Source organism: Crocuta crocuta, unplaced genomic scaffold (genome assembly GCF_008692635.1).
Source record: "Crocuta crocuta isolate KB4526 unplaced genomic scaffold, BGI_CrCroc_1.0 scaffold516, whole genome shotgun sequence".
Taxonomy (NCBI): Eukaryota; Metazoa; Chordata; class Mammalia; order Carnivora; family Hyaenidae; genus Crocuta; species Crocuta crocuta.
Genome location: NW_027529538.1, coordinates 1,950,552 through 1,964,265, shown reverse-complemented (window position 1 = coordinate 1,964,265; position 13,714 = coordinate 1,950,552). Strand labels below are relative to the sequence as shown.

Genomic DNA, 13,714 nt, shown 5'->3' with positions numbered 1-13,714 from the left:
AGTCTCTCACTGAGAGTAGAGGCAGGGGGCTGGGGCTGGGGAGGGGGAGGCAGAAGGAAAGATGGCCTTGGGAGTGACCTGTGGGTGGGGCTGTGGACAGGTAGAGATTTGAACCCCTGCCTCATGTCTGGGCTTGGGGAATGCTGAAGGTGCTTTTTTCTGTCTCCTTTTGACTTTTTGTAAGGACTAAGCTTTGCTTATACAGTTATTCCTTTGTTTCCTCTACTCCCCTCTTCGTGAAGATCTGCAGTAACGGGATACATTGCTTCCCATGGGATTTGGGGCCAGATTAGTGTTTCTTTTAGATGGTTGTCACCTTCAGGCCTTAAGGCCTTAAGAAGAGAGCAGGAAGGCTCGGTTTTATTTGGATTTTACAACTATCTCAGAAAGGAAGCTTCCAACCAAGTGCAGTGCTCTGAGTCTGAACTAAGGGTCTTGTTACCAAGATAACGGCGATATAAACCAAACAAAAAGCTTATTTTCCCCTGCACTCAGATCATATACATAGCTGTACATTGAGCCTAATTTACAGGGTGATTCAGTAAATTCTTTCAATGCTCTGGAAGGTGGTCAGAGTAGGACACTGATGATGTTTTTTTGTGGCGAGTGCTGGCCGTGCTGAAGGATTTTAGTTGGCTGGCATGACATCTAATTTAATGGCTGTAGCACAATGTGTCTGCTCCAGCAGCACTGTCATTTCTCATGTCCTGTCAGCAAAACTTCATTTCTGCTTAAAATACAGTTCTCTTTCCCACTTCTATTTTGAATGAGATTGAAAATGGTTGGGATAAATATCAATAAAAAAAAGAATGAGAAAAACAAATGTTTGAAATTAAAATGTCAGGAAATACATACAACTTCTCTCGAAGCTCCGATTGTAATCAGATCAAAATATAAGTGATGCGGTGAAAGTACTCAGTACTTGGGTAATTATAAAAAGAAGCAGTGCCTTTGAACTTCGAGTTACGTTGCAGAGCCAAAGCATACATTTTCGAGGACTCGGGTAACATGTGTGATACATTTGTGTTTCAGGCAACTTTTTCCTGTAGCTGTGATGATCAGTATGTGGGCACTTTCTGTGAAGAATTTGATGCCTGTCAGAGCAAACCTTGCCAGAACAAGGCCAGCTGCGTGGATGCAAATGAAAAGCAAGACGGGAGCAATTTCACCTGCGTCTGCCTTGCTGGTATGATTTCCATAGATAAAAGTCACTATCTATCTCTCTGTAGAATATACACTTACTCATTAAGGATGCCCAAGCAATGCATTGTCCAGCTGGTAGACAATGCAACTTGGACATCTCATTTCATGCTCTCGGTGTGTGCTTCATATGACTGGGCACGGAAGAAGGAAATTCACATGGGGACAGACATCCGTGTTCCGTGGTGGGCTTTCTGACATTAGGATGCTTCCGTCTTAGTGGTCCTCCACTTTTGTTCTGGGATAATGACCTCAAAGAGAGGTCCTGGAGGCTTCAGAAACGATCCTGCAAATATGTCCTGAGTGTGGACTGGGACTGTGCTGGGCGATTATGCTCAGTAACAACAAGAATCTAGGATAACCTGTGCAGGTTGCTCTGTAAAGCCACCTCATCCTCTCGTTTGTGTTCATTTCCTTTTGTTCATGTATGTTCATTAAGCCGAGTTCTTGGCACACTGTTCTCCACGATGAGGGAGGTCTTCCGCGTTCCTTGATCAGTATGAGGGATTCGTGGGTATCATGTGAGACTTTGCATCCTTGTAGCACAGCGGGTGATCAGTGGGACAGCACAGAAGCCCATATGCCCGCAGACTTCTGTGCTCCACAATCATCTCGATTGACTCGCTGCTCAGCCAGTTCAGTTATTAACCCTCCGGGTTAACCCTCCAGGAGCACAAATGGCCTTTGCCAGTGAATGTTCTGATACAGCTGTTTCCATGCAGCTTAAAAGCAACCCCCCAAATCTCTCCTTTTTTACTATCAAATAATGTGCAAAACTGGCATCACCTTTCCTTTTCCATCTCATCCTGTTGCTACCATCTGCCCCGGGTAGGGATTCAGGATGAGGTGGGGGTGGAGGAAAGCCAGAGGGATAGAGAGAAGGGGCAGGTGGAGTGACGAAGTGCTCACTGTCAGAAATGGGACCCAATGACGCAACAGTTTATACAAAAACCTGAAAGTTCTTCACTCATCTCTTCCAACCCAAAGATCAATCACAGGGGTAGGTCAATAATCTGGTATATTCTTTCCAGACCCAGTCTGTGTGTGTGTGTGTGTGTGTGTGTGTGTGTGTGTGTGTGTGTGTGTATCTACACGTGAGTGTGTATATTTCTCTTGGACATCAGATGGTTAAGTATTTTTCTACATGCTTTTTAAAAAAAGTGATTACAGTGTAAATATTGTTCTATAACTTGCTTTATTTTGTGTATATTTACCAGTTGATCATAGACAATCTTTCACGTCACTCTGTATGGATTTGCCTCATTCATTTTTTTTTTTTAATGTTTTATTTATTTCTAGGAGAGAGAGAGAGAGAGAGACAGCGTGAGCAGGGGAGGGTCAGAGAGAGAGGGAGTCACAGACTCTGAAATAGGCTCCAGGCTCTGAGCTGGCAGTCAGCACAGAGCCCGACGTGGGGCCAGAACCCACGAACCGCGAGATCATGACCTAAGCGAAAGTCGGACGCTTAACCGACTAAGCCACCCGGGCGCCCCTTGCCTCATTCATTTTAACAGTCACACAGCGTGTCTCCTAAGTTTGTATCTCCAGGTCAGACTCCCTCCAAACCCCCTTACGTGCTGCTTGCTTGGCATCCCTGTTGGGATGTCCGGGGCCACCTTAAGCTTAGCCGTTGCAGAGCTGAGCTCGTCATGCCCCAGCCCCACTCCGCTCTGCTTCCTGTGTCCCATCTACTTCTGTCAGCCAGACATCTATCTGCACGTCGTCCTGGGCGCCTCCCTCTCCCTCACCGTCCACACCCCTCCTACCTCCAAGTGTTCTCCATTTTTACCACCCAGACACCTCTCAAGTCCACCACCCTCTGCGGCCCCGCTGACCCCACCCCTAGGCTAGCGCCTCTGCCCCTTGTCTATGCTACAGGGACACCTCCCCGTCCCTTCTGGGCACTTCTCCAAGTCCTCCTGACCATGCCGTGCGCCGAGCCTGAGCCATCCTGCCAAAGCGAGCACCGGCTTCTGTCCCCATGCTCCATCTGCCATGTGGCGGCGGGCGATCATCTTCCAACGCGGAGCCAATGTAGTTGCCTTCCTACTTAAATCCCTTCTTCCCGTTACTCTATGGAAATAGACCAAAATCCTCAGCCTCAGCCTCTCTGTGACCTGTGGCTCACCTGCCTTTCTGGCCCCATCTCACTGTACTGCCCACCTTGCTCTGGGCTCTGGCCTGACCGCCCTGGCCTTTCATCTCCCTGATGGCCCGAGCTCTTCCTGCTTGGCCTCTTCTCCTGCCTCCCTTTTGCCTGGGTAAATACCCCCAAGTTTCTGTTTCAGATCTCTCTTAAATGCCCCTGTCCCACTAAAGTCTCACTAAATGCTTTAAGCTAGTCTCCCTCCCTCCTTCCCTTTCACAGCTCCCGGCTCCTTTCTTTGACAGGCCTCATCTGTTTTCAGGGCACGTTGACACATGTGATCTTTTGATTACGGCCTGTCTTCCCCACCAGAGTTAACCCGGTGGGAGCGGGGCCCTCTAGCTCATCACTATGTCCCACAGTGTCTGACAGATTGTGCGCGCTCAGTCAGCGTGCTAATGAGGTGAATTAATGAAAGCATATGAACGTGGCCTCATGTTTTTAAACCATTCCTCCAGCGATGGACCTTTAAGATGTTTTCAATTTCCGTTTTGTAAGTCGTGTTAGAACAAATAAAGAACCTTCCATAAATAGTCCCAGTCAGGGTTGGTAGGTGGTGCTTGTCACTGTCTGGACTGGAATGGTTTCAGTTTGATATTTTACCTAAGTCTGTTCTCAAAGGGCATTTGTCCCTTGTATTAAGAGAGCTCCAGTGCACAGAATTGGAACGGTCCTGATGCTTGGCTGGTGATGCTCTCTCATTTCGTCCACAGCCCGCTTTTATGTATTTTCTTAGCTATTTTAATAATGTAATAACCCCTGGTGAAACCAACATCAAAACCAGAAGTTAACCCTGAAAACTAATCAAGTAGTCTCCTCATTNNTAGGCCCCCACCCCGCCCCCTGCCTTCCCCTTCCCATCCAGAGGGAACAGTCACTCTGGATCTTGAGTCGATCAGTCCTTTCTTTTCATTTTTTGTAAAGTTAGACTATTTACATGTTTTCATAGGAGTATTTAGTTTTACCCTAATTGTTTTCATGTTTATAAAAACTGCGCCACGCACAGATCATGTTATGGTATCACGCATGCCATTCTCTGATGCTCGCTTTTTACATGAGATGCGTCCGTGTTATTTGAGTTCATTCTTTTGGACTGCTGTGTCAAATTCCTTCCCCCATTCCCTTGTGGACTGGGACCTGTAAGCACATGTGGTAGCGCTCTTATGTCCCCCCACACGTGATGCATCATTGGTCTTGTGAATTCACACCCTCCTCAATGTTTTGTAGCATCAGAAGTTTTCATTTTTCCTGACTGAATGGGTGCGAAAAGGTGTTGCATTGTGATTTCTGTATTTTGTAGTTCACTACTGACACCGAGTTCCCTCTTCATATGTTTATTAGCCAAGTGTGTGTCTTTTCTGTGAAATACTGTTTTCCTGCCTCTTGCTTGTGTGCGTGCGTGCGTGCATGCGTGTGTGTGTTCTTGTTGGTTGGTTAGTGTCCTTTGTTTCTTTTTGATTCTGTTTGTCAGGTGCAAGTATTTTCTCCTTTGTTAAGTTGGCTTTTCACTTTGAGGGGTCTTTTGATGAATGGACTTTTTAAAAAAAATTTTTTAAATAGTTTATTGTCAAGTTGGTTTCCATATAACACCCAGTGCTCATTCCCACAGTGCCCTCCTCCATGCCCATCACCCCCCCTCCGCCCCACATCCATCAGCCCTCAGTTTGTTCTCAGCATTCAAGAGTCTCTCATGGTTTGCCTCCCTCCCTCTCCCCAACTATTTTTCCCCCTTCTTCTCCCCCACGGTCCTCCGTTAAGTTCCTCCTATTCCTCCTATACATGCAAACATATGGTATCTGTCCTTCTCTGCCTGACTTATTTCGCTCAGCACAACACCCTCAAGGTCCATCCATGTTGCTACACATGGCCAGATTTCATTCTTTCTCATTGCCATGTGGTATTCCATCATGTAGATAAACCACATCTTCTTGATCCGATGAATGGACATTTTTATTATATTTTGCAAACCTTACTTCTCTAGTTACTACATTTTATATCCTGTTTAAGAAAATATTTCTTTGCCTGGAGAGCTAAAAGATATTAACCTATATTTTCCACTCAACATTTAAAAATTCAATTTTTGTCAGCCTTTATTTAATATGAAATTTATTTTTGTATATGTTTGTTTTCATAGGGATCTAATTTCATCTTTTACTATAATTTTATTTTTCTTCTTCTTTGAAAATACCCCATTTGTGTAAATACATAGTATTTGAAACTTTATGTTGTATCCCTCCTTCTACAAAGCTACTGACAGAATTAGAAATGACTGGATAATATATTTAAATTTTTTTTTAACATCTATTTATTTTTGAGAGACGGGGCACTAGCAGGGGAGGGAGCAGAGAGAGGGGGAGACACAGAATCCAAAGCAGGCTCCAGGCTCTGAGCTGTCAACACAGAGCCCAATGCAGGGCTCGAACCTACAAACCATGAGATCATGACCTGAGCTGGTCAGACGCTTAACTGACTGAGCCACCCAGGTGCCCCAATAATACATTTTTAATTGTCCTTACTCTCAGGCATTACTTTTTTTAATTTTATTTTTTTAATGTTTTATTTGAGATGGAGATAGCACGATCAGGGGAGGGTCAGAGAGAGAGGGAGACACAGAATCCTAAGACAGTCTCCAGACTCTGAGTTGTCAGCACAGAGCCCGATGCCGGGCTCGAACCCATGAACCATGAGATCATGACCTGAGCTGAAGTTGGACGCTCAACTGACTGATCCAGCCAGGCATCACTATCAGGCATTTAGGCATGGAGATGATTTACCCACTGATTTGAGATTTTCAGAAGCATATCTAGTTATTTTTACTTATTAGTGGCAAAAAGGATTTCACCTTGATCTGAGATGACTTAACATCTTCCATGTTAATAGCACATCCTGGCTACGAGGCACGTGTAGATATATAGGGTTCTCCTTGGGACTTTGAATAACAGCAACAGTCATAGCAATAAAAAATACTTTGACTCTCAATTGGCATAAGGGCTAGAGAGTTGTATTTTAAGAATATGAATTTTAGTAATTCTACTTACCCTCAGGGAGAGTTTGGCAAGTGCCAGTAAATTCGTCAGGAACCCAAGAGATGGTGGGCAAATTGATTGGTTTACAAACTGATCATCTTTTTTTTCTTTTATTAAAACAACAAAACTATCTTATAACACCACATTGTAAACTTGTAAAGCAAATTATGGTTCTAATAAGCTCGCTCTTTCTTTTCTTTCTTTCTTTCTTTCTTTCTTTCTTTCTTTCTTTCTTTCTTTCTTTCTTTCTTTCTTTTTCCTTCCTTCCTTCCTTCCTTCCTTCCTTCCTTCTTTCTTTCTTTCTTTCTTTCTTTCTTTCTTTCTTTCTTTCTTTCTTTCTTTCTTTCTTTCTTTCTTTCAAGAGAGAACATGAGTGAGGGAGGGGTAGAGGGAGAGGGAGAATCATAAGCAGGCTCCACCCCCAGTGCAGAGCCGGATGTGGAGCTTGATCTCAGGACCCTGGGATCATGACCTGAGCCAAAATCAAGAGTCAGATGTTTAATGGACTGAGCCCCCCAAGTGCCCCTCTAATAACCTGTTTCTAACAGTTATCTTATTTCCTGAACATCACAGATTGAAGACTTCCCAATTTTCATCAAATAATATGCATTTTTATTAAGGATATAGATGCCTTTGTGCATTGGTCACAGTTTAAGCAATTTTATAAAGTAGCATAAATAACCTCCCCTGGCGTTTGCATCATGTTGTTCTCTGAGCTTCTTGGAAGGCATGTGGTTTGCTTAGGGTTCTTCACTTGCCAGGAAATCCATCCTCTTACAAGAAGCTCTTTCTTGTTTCATAAAAGTTTAAGGCAGTTGTTGAAGCGATTTCAGTCTTCCCTGCTGTCCTTGAATCTATAGTGTGTCTCTCACCTGCTTTTCCTTAAGGTGGCTTCGCATGGGCTAGGGTCCCTCAGCCGTGTTCCCTCTATCAGGGTCTCCCTGACTCCCCAAAGCTTTCTTTCCTTGCGTTTTCCAGAGCTGGGCCTGTGCAGGCTTCTTCTCCACAGTCTCCATTCTTGCTCATGCTCTAGAACGGATCCTGATCGGAGCTAGAAGAGATTTTAGGAAACGTCGTCCTGGTGCCCTAACTCTCTCTTTCTTGTCTGCTCTCTGGCTTCTCTCTGCTGTTTTCTGAAGTAGGACTCTCCCTTCTCAATTCCTGTTCTTGTAGCGCAAGTCCCTCCCCACTTCTACCTTCCAGCTCTGCCTCTGAGTGATCCTTTCAGTGTAGTCAAGGCAAGTGTGTGTGCGTGTGTGTGCACACAGATCGTGATGTGTATGTGTATGCACACGCGTGCACACACAGATAGCTGATGTGTATGTGCGTGCACTTGTGTGTGGACACAGATAGCTAATGCTTATTGAGTGTTTACCGCATGCCAGGCTCGTGCTAAGTGCTTTTGAAGGTTGCTCTTAGAACAGCCTCTGAGTTAAGCAGTCTTAATTATATCTGTTTTATAGATGAGAAAACTGGGTATGGGGAAGTTTGTAGCTTGGCCAAGAATATTAGCGTTACGCTTGATTGTGCTGCAATAATATATCAGTTGCCAAACCTCAGTGGCTCCCAAGAAAAGGTGAATTTCTGCCATGTCATAGTCTGATGAAGGCACGTCCCTCCAGGCGGCCACTCAGTGATTCAGGTCCTTTGTGTTTTGAAGATGCCACCATCAAGAGGTGTCCTTCACAGTCACTGCTGAAGGGTAGAAGAGCTGACGGGGTGGGATGTTTTGAGCGCGGTGCCTGGAAATATCTTACATCATTCCCACCACATGGCATTTGCCAGAATCCAATCACTTAGTCCCGGAGGCGTTGACTAGAAAGAGGGGACACTGAGACGAACGTTTGGAAGGTATCTGTCTTACCAGCTGCACATGCCAGTGACTTTTGGGGCCAGGACTTGAACCCAGGCCCTCTGCCTGCCTCCAAGGCCCATGTTCTAGATCACCTTGCTGAGTACCTTCCTGGTACAAATATGTGGCCCCAGACCATGTCAATCTTTCAGCTTTCTCATATCAGACAGGTCTCTTCTTAAGAGAAGAAATATTACACACTTTTGTCAAAAGAAAAAGGACTGGTTTCTCAAAATGAGTTTTTCTACTTAATTTAGTTCTGAACCTCCTCAAGAAACTTATTTTTTTATAGGAAAAATACATTTCCTTTGTGGAAGAGCTATTTGCAGGGTAATTAACGTCCATGGATTGGCCTCTGAAGCTCCAGGTATGGGCATAAGAACTCGCAGATATGAAGTCTGCTTTCCTTTACGTCGTTATCCTGCTTTGCTCTGACTGTTGCCAAGTTTGATTATGAGAAATGATCTTGTTTGATGAATGGATCAACTCAAACCAGGTTCTTCTCACCAGAGAACAAAAGCTCCCAGCAAAGTCTTTCCTTGGAGACGTTGTTGTCTTGGCGTCGTACTTATTTCCCTTGATGGGAGAAGTGAAGATATTATCCGTGAAGAAGCTTCAGATCCAAATTTGCTAATATTATTATATTTTGCTTTCAGTTCTATGTCAAATGCCCATACAAATATAATTTTTTGAGTCATGGGTAATCTAGAGATGTATGACTATAGCAAATTGGCTGTAGAGTTGATTAAGTAATAAACCCCTTCTTTAGTTGTCATTTTGATTTTTTTTTTACAATTTTTTGAAAGCAGGGGATGATTCTTTCAGTAGTCAAACATTGATAAATGTCATATACGTGTGTCTAGGATGTAAAATGAATTGTAGATTATGGCCAATAAAATTTCTGTTTAGGGCGGGGAATTTTTTTATCAAATGTAATTGATATCTTTCTTGAAACTTTCTTACAATATTTTCAAAAAGAGGGAGATTGTCAACAACATCAAATACTTCAGGAGAATCTAAGAGAGGGTTATTGACTTTGGCAATGGGGTTTGTTCAAGCCATTGGTGGCCCTCTGAACTGACGTGGTATGGATTTCATCAGGAGCTCTGAGACCTCTCTACGAGACCGCATCCAGGGACAGAAGCAAGGAAGGTGCCAGAAGTTACCAGACACTCTGAAGGGCAGCACCATATTTAGAAGTAGTTGCAGCCACTTGGTTTTCATGTGACAAAGAAGCTGTGAACTTCCCCAGTGACAGTGGTTGGCTGTGAGGAGGTGAACTGGATTTGGGCCAGGTGTGAGAATTAATAAACACAAGTTTAGTGACAAACTCATGTGAGGGACAGAATCAGAAGGGTCTCTTCTTTTTTTAAAAGTATAGCATGCTATTTAAGAACACAGGCTCTGGAGGCAGAATGCCCAGGTTACGATAATAAATGCCAGACAATTAGACCTTAAATGTGGACTGTTTTCCCTGTTTATTTCCCGTCTAGTTCCAGTGTCATACTTTCTGGTCCAGAACAAACTTTCTGGAGACCCTGCTTGTTTCCTGAGGTTACATGACCCCAGGTGCTAGAGTCAGTCTTATGGTCTAGACTCCTACCCTCAGCCTGTGGTCTAGATCCCTACCCATCTGCCCTGTGGACTAGACCTCTACCCATCTGCCCTGTGGACTAGACACCACCCATCTGCCCTGCGGTCTAGATCCCTACCCATCTGCCCTGTGGACTAGACACCACCCATCTGCCCTGTGGATTAGACCCCTACACATCCTACTTGGCTACAACTCCAGAGCCAGCAGTCTAAACCCTGCTATGTCCTTACCATTTTCTAGTGCAGGTCCTTGGGCAAGTTACACAACCTATCTGGGTCTGCTTCTCTGACTCTGCAAGATTACAGCAGCCCTCATCATGATTTAGGAACATCAAATGAGAATGCAAACTCCCAGTCTGTTCTGTGGGCTTATATCTCCAGGATCTAGCCCAGTGCCTGGCATATAGTATGTGCTCAGTGTTGAGTGGATGAGTGAATGAATGAATGAATAGAAAGAGGTAAAATTCTATATGAGGCACACAGATATGCAGTGGGGAATCAATTTTCTCACCTCTCTTCATGGGGCTTCTCCGTGTAGCGCAAGTGTTTTTCCCCTGCCCCATCAGACTGTGGCTGGCCTGAAATTCTTGATTTCTCCATCCCCCTTTAAAAAAATTTTTTTTCAACTTTTATTTATTTTTGAGACAGAGAGACAGAGCACGACCCGGGGAGGGGCAGAGAGAGAGGGAAACACAGAATCTGAAACAGGGGCCAGACTCTGAGCTGTCAGCACAGAGCCCGACGCAGGGCTCGAACCCACGGACCGCAAGATCATGACCTGAGCCAAAGTCGGCCGCTTAACTGACTGAGCCACCTGGGCGCCCCTCTCCATTCCCTTTAGTGTCAAACCCCGTGCCTTGCACATTAGTAGACACAGAATGCCTGATTAAATTGAAATTTAACTTCTTTAATCAGGATTTATTTTAGAAAAGCCTTCTAATATTGAGAATATAACTTTTCCCCAAAGGAGCTATTACTTTTTCTGAAAAGAATAGCTGTGATACATGTTCAAAACTGTCACTGCCAAAATATTATTAGCGTTGCACAAAGCATTTTTCAACTTTAGAGCACTTCATTTTTCCAGATTATTGGTGATTTCGGCCTATTAAAAAAAAAAAAAACTTGTCATTTCCGAGGCGCAGAGAATGCCTTGAATGTTCCGGTCCCAGCTCTACTTTTTTAAACACTGAGTGTTGCCCAAATAAGTGTCCAGATGCCTTTCATGGTGAGTCTGAAGCTGGTCACCTCCTCTGGGAGACAAGCCCTGAGTAGGACCTCTGTAAGTCCTCACACCCAGCCTCACTCAGCTCAGGAGGCGAGTGTGTCGGCAAGTGAATGTGGGTTTTTGCAAGCGGCTTAGTTCAGAGGTTCAGAGTGGAGGGCACCTCAGAGCTTGTCTTTGGTCGTGGGCCAGGGGAAACAAGGGAGACCCCAGGAGGCTGATGGACTTGACCAACGTCTGCAAGCTTGTGGGAGACACAGGATTTCAGGCCTCTCCACTCTGTGTCCGTCTTTGGGTCAGTGTACATTTCACTGCAACGTATTCAGTTTGTGACTTTTCCATTAGTTACGAACAGGGCAGAGGGCTTGGCCCTCTACGATGGGCTGTGAATGCATTGCCCATGATGCTCTTCACCCACTTGCAGGACAAGAGACGGGGCCAGCTGGGACCAGGGGACAAGCCAGACTGTAACCTGCTGCTCAGGGTTCAAGCCAGCACCTTCCACTTACTAGTTATATGACCTTGTGTGACCCTCCCAGCCTTTCAGCTCTCGAGTGTCCTTATCTTTAAAATAAGGGGTTGTAGTGAGTATCACTCATTCATTCAGCAAATGCTTATTGAGTATCTCCTATGTGCCAGGCATTTGCCAGGTGCCAGGACTATACGTTGTCAAACAGCAATGTCCCCGTGCTCAGGGAGGCCACATGGTAGTGAGGGAGAGGAATCAACAATGTGAGCATATGTGTTTCTTGGTGTGTGTGTGTGTGTGTGTGTGTGTGTGTGTGTGTGTGTGTGTGTTTAGTTAAGGGAGAGGGTCAGGCACTGATAGGTGCAATGATAAAACAGGTGAAGAGATCAAAAGAAATGGGAGCATGGGGGTTATCAGGTGAGGCTTCTCTGAAGGGAAATTACTTATAGAGAGACCTGAATAAAATGAGCTTGTGAACAATGTAACTGTTGGGGGTGGGGAGTGGGTGGGGAATAGCATCCAAGCAGAGGGAATGGCACATGCAAAGGTCCTGAGGCAGGAATACGTGCACAGTGCCTCAAAGCCAGTGATGAGCCTTGGCGCTGGGAAGGAAGCTGGACCGGGCCGTGGAGGAAGGACGGGGATCCTATTCAGGGTATGAACTGGGGCAGGCCATCTGACTTCTCTCTTGAAAGGATCGCCCTGAAACCTGATGAAGAAGAAACATATGGAGGGGCAATGGGGAGATTACTCTCCAGGCCAGAGAGAATGGCAGTTGGAGAACCGAGGCACCGGCAGCTGTGGAAGTTTGGGTCTGGGATATAGGGTATTGCCACTTGCTGGGGGGATGTGTGTGCGATGTGAGTGGAAGTGGGGCCATGTGGATGGCTCCAGAGGTTTTTACTAATAACAGCTTCACTGAGAGACAGTCCACATCCCACCAAAGAGTACAATTCCGTGGTTCTCAGAATGTTTACAAAGTTGTCACAGCCCATTTTAGAAGATGGTCGTGTGTCCAGAAAGCGGCCCTCTTCCCTTTACTTGTTGCCCCCTGACTCTGCTGCCTCCTCCCTGCAGCCCACGGCCACCACGGATCTCCTTCCCGTCTCTGTAGACTTGCCCATTCTGGACATTTCATAGAAGTTGAAGTATTTGATAGGTGGCCTCTCGTGTCTGGCTTTTCAAGGTTCATCTGTGCTGCGGCACGGATCAGGGCTTCATTCCTTTCTACGGCCGAATGATATCCCATTGCGTGGAGACCACCTCTTGTGTGTCTGTTCACCCGTTGGCGCACTCTTGGGTTGTTTCCACCCTTCGGCCGTTGTGAATAGTGTTACCGTGAACCCTACCCTAGTTGTGACCTCCCTTCTCTCCTCCAGCCTCTTCTGTCTCTGTCTCCGCCACCCTTCATCTTCTGACATCATCCTTGGCTTCTCATCAGCAGGGCTTCCAAGGTCTCATCTTAAATCCAGTCCCTAAACAAGCAAAAATTTAGTGACTCCTTGCTGCCGCTTCCATCTGTTGATCTCTTCCTTCCCACCCCTTCCTCCCCTCCCCCTCCCCCCCTCTTCCTTTCTCTCTCCCCATCGTCACTGCCTACATCCATCTATGTCCATATTGTGATTTCCTGCCCATTTACTTACACTTCCTTTCCCTTTACATCATGACACTTCTTCTGCAAGGTTATTGGCGGCTTCTTCCCACTAATCTCCGGGGCTTTCTTTGTCCTCGTCTCCTTAGAAGCATTTCTCGCCTGGCCTACTGAGTGGTGGCTGTTGTCCTGAGACCAGTCCAGCCCGCCTCCCCTCCTTCCCTTCCCCTTGCTCACTCAAGAGCCGCTGTCTTGCTTCCTCTGCCTTTGGTGGCAGTCACTCCTCTCAGCTGTCACCTCTAAGTGTTCCGCTTCCAGACGCTTCCTTCCAGCCCATCGCCTCTGCTCCAGCACCCCCAGTGGAATTGGCATTGATGCACCACTAGCGCCTCATCCCCTCCTCAGGCTCAGCCCCAGACCTGCGGGGTCCCTCTCCCCCTGCCTCTCACACACGCTTTCAAGCCTGACCTTTTCGAGAGCTCTGGTTTCTGTCACTGGTGCCATCGCCACTCTTGTCATTCAGGCTGGACGCCCCTTGTCTTACCTTTGGACGGTCACCAGGTTCGCTCTATTTACAGCAATTTCCCACCTGCCCCAGCCCTTCCCCTCCCATCC

The 13,714-nt window shown here is 45.9% G+C and overlaps 1 protein-coding gene across 1 annotated transcript in view; it reads left to right on the top strand.

Moving 5' to 3' along the window:
- DNER (delta/notch like EGF repeat containing) overlaps window positions 1-13,714 on the top strand; it is a 194,480-nt gene that overhangs the window by 74,561 nt on the left and 106,205 nt on the right. The window contains exon 8 of the mRNA XM_077761381.1: window positions 1,033-1,186. Within this exon, the coding sequence (XP_077617507.1) occupies window positions 1,033-1,186 (154 nt within the window). The remainder of the gene's footprint in view (window positions 1-1,032; window positions 1,187-13,714) is intronic.